This window comes from Bison bison, unplaced genomic scaffold (genome assembly GCF_000754665.1).
Source record: "Bison bison bison isolate TAMUID 2011002044 unplaced genomic scaffold, Bison_UMD1.0 scf7180017862629, whole genome shotgun sequence".
Taxonomy (NCBI): domain Eukaryota; kingdom Metazoa; phylum Chordata; class Mammalia; order Artiodactyla; family Bovidae; genus Bison; species Bison bison.
Genome location: NW_011493201.1, coordinates 31,822 through 34,538, shown reverse-complemented (window position 1 = coordinate 34,538; position 2,717 = coordinate 31,822). Strand labels below are relative to the sequence as shown.

The following is a 2,717-nucleotide window of genomic DNA, read 5'->3' as shown; positions in this document are numbered from 1 at the left end:
GCTTGTAGAGTTAAAATTGTAAGTAATAAAATGGATAATTTTGAATCATTTTGTGGCTAAGGCACATGACTAAATGACATGTTTGTTGGTAATTTTTGTATTTACTGTGAGTGCTGCATGGCATATATATAACTCAGCAAGGTCATCTTTCCCTATATGTAAATAGGAAGGTGGGAGAAGAATACATTGACTACATAACATATTTGCACTGTCTGAAATGGTCTCTAACTTTTTATAACTAAAAAAGTTAAAAACAAGTCTTTGGAGAAAAAGAAACACAAGCTCTTCCCCCCCACCTCGCCCCCAAGCTCCTTTTATGTTTTAAAAAAGCTAAAGCAGTCAAAAATCTGAGGTATGAATTGTAAAATTCTTAATGTATTCTTTTTGATATTAAAAGGAAGATGTAGATTCCTTCATGAAACAGCCTGGGAATGAGACTGCAGATATTGTACTGAAGAAGCTGGATGAACAGTATCAGAAATATAAGTTTATGGAACTCAATCTTGCCCAAAAAAAAAGGAGGTAAGTGTAAAAATTTCTAAGTTTTTAAGATTAATATTACATCGCTGAAACTTTTGAAAGATTGAGATAATTTGCACACAGATAAAATGTCTATGTGTTGAATATTTAGTTTTATGAATTTTGATAAATGTATCCATTTCTGTAACCACTGCCCAGATAAACATATGGAACATTTCTGTTACCCAGGAAGTTTCCTCCCGGTCCTTTCTGGCCAACCATGCTCACTCTTAGAGACAAACACTGTTCTGATTATTTTCACCATAAATTAGTATTGTCTGCTCTTGAGCGTCATATGACTGGAACCATATAGTAACTACTCTTTTATGTCAGGCTTCTTACACTTAGTATAGTGGTTTTGAGAGTCATCATCCATGGTACTGTGGGTATCAATACATTAGTTTCTTTTTAGTGCTGAGTCATATTCCATTGTCTGGACATACGCATTTTGTTTACCCATTTATGTATTAATGGACATTTGGGTTGTTTCCTCATTTGGTTTTAAATGTTTCCATGGACATATATTTTCATTTCTCCTGGATTATTATCCAAGAGGTAGAATCGCTGACTTGTATGGTAAGTATGTTTAATTTTATAAGAAACTGCCAAAAATCCTAGGTGGCTTTAGCATATTATACAGCCACATTACATTATTACATTACAGCAGTAGTATATTATTGCAGTTATTATATGCAATTATTGTTGTATATTACATTACAGCAATGTGTGGGAGTTCCAGTTCTTCAATCTCACCAGCACTTGCTCATGTCAGTCTAAGATGCTTTTGAAAACCTAACAGAATGAGTATTGAAGTCCTTATTCCATAGCATCTAGGATCATAACATCCTAAATGTCTACTTCATTTTTTCATTTTGCCAATGAGATGGCAGACCCACGGAAGTTATGACTTTCCCAAGATTTCATAACTAATAAGCTTGGGCCAAAAGTATTCCCATTTTCAGTCCTTTATTCCCCTATGTTTTTATAGTAGCTTATGCAGTCAATTCACTGTAATAAATACTTATGGAGACCTGTTATACACATGTGCCAGCATTCTGATATCAAATGTTATGGAGTTCCTAATAGGTGTCAGATACTGTTTTTGGGTAAAATACCAATATCTGCTTTCAGTAGGGGTGTAGTCTAGTGGCATGATAGGTATGTAAATAAAAGAAGTACACAAAATATAGCAGTTAAGGTGCTGTGGTACAGAGTGATGAGTTAGCAGAGGGGAAGGGGTGAGCTGCAGGGAGACACAGGGGTTCAGGGGAAACTTCCAAGAGGAGCAGATAGCTGTGTAGAATGTTGAAGGCTGGTTATGAGCTTAGAAGCAGACTAAAGGGAGGAAGGGTAGTCTGGGTGTGAGGGTACCACTTAGGCAGAGATACAAAAGTTGGTGTTTAGATGGGAATTCCTCTTTCTTTTTAGGATACACTGTGGACATCCTGTTTGACTTATCATTTAATTTGAATGTACTTTGATTTAACAGGTTTTTTTTCCTTAATGGTTAGTGCTTTTTGTATCCTGTTTAAGAGATATCCCAAGTTCATGAGGGTATTCTCTTCATGTTTTATTCTCAGAGCTTTATTGTTTATCTCACACTTAGATCTATAATCTGTGGGTTATTCAGAAGGATGTTGCTAAATTTCACAGCAGCTGTGGGCTTTTCAAGTATGTTTCTTTGCCCTTTCTGTGTATTATACATTGATAGTTGCCTCTGCAGTCTTGTTCATAATCAGGTTTTTCTTTTGTTTCTTTCTCTCTTTTTTTGTTTTGGTAATACTTTCATAGGTTTGTGTATGGTTTCTCCATTAAGAGGTAAATAGTATCTAGTTCTCTCCTACAATGATACTTAATTCCTCAATCCATTAATGATGAGTCGCAAAATGCTGATGTTCTAATTCAGTTATTTATTTTTTATTTCTTAATAAGCTGGAATGTTGCTATAAACAGAAACGTTCCTTCATGTTCTCTTTGGTAAAAGTGGCTGTAAGAAATCGGCTCACCTCTCAGTTTGTCCCTGTCACCTCAACAGCTCTCTGCTGCCTGGCTGCAAAGGAAGTGTGTATTTTCCCTGGCTACTTGAACAGTTAGAAGCGTACATGTTGGGTCTGCCTCCATCTTAACCTGAAATAATTTCTATCCTTTTTTTTAAAGCTTTTTACTCTGTTTCTTTAGGTACATGCAGTTTGAGAATT

General features: G+C 35.5%; 1 protein-coding gene across 1 annotated transcript in view; it reads left to right on the top strand.

Annotated features, from left to right (window-relative positions):
* Positions 1-2,717, top strand: part of VBP1 (von Hippel-Lindau binding protein 1) — a 25,543-nt gene that overhangs the window by 3,891 nt on the left and 18,935 nt on the right. The window contains exon 2 of the mRNA XM_010832874.1: positions 398-522. Coding sequence (XP_010831176.1) covers positions 398-522 — 125 coding nt within the window. The remainder of the gene's footprint in view (positions 1-397; positions 523-2,717) is intronic.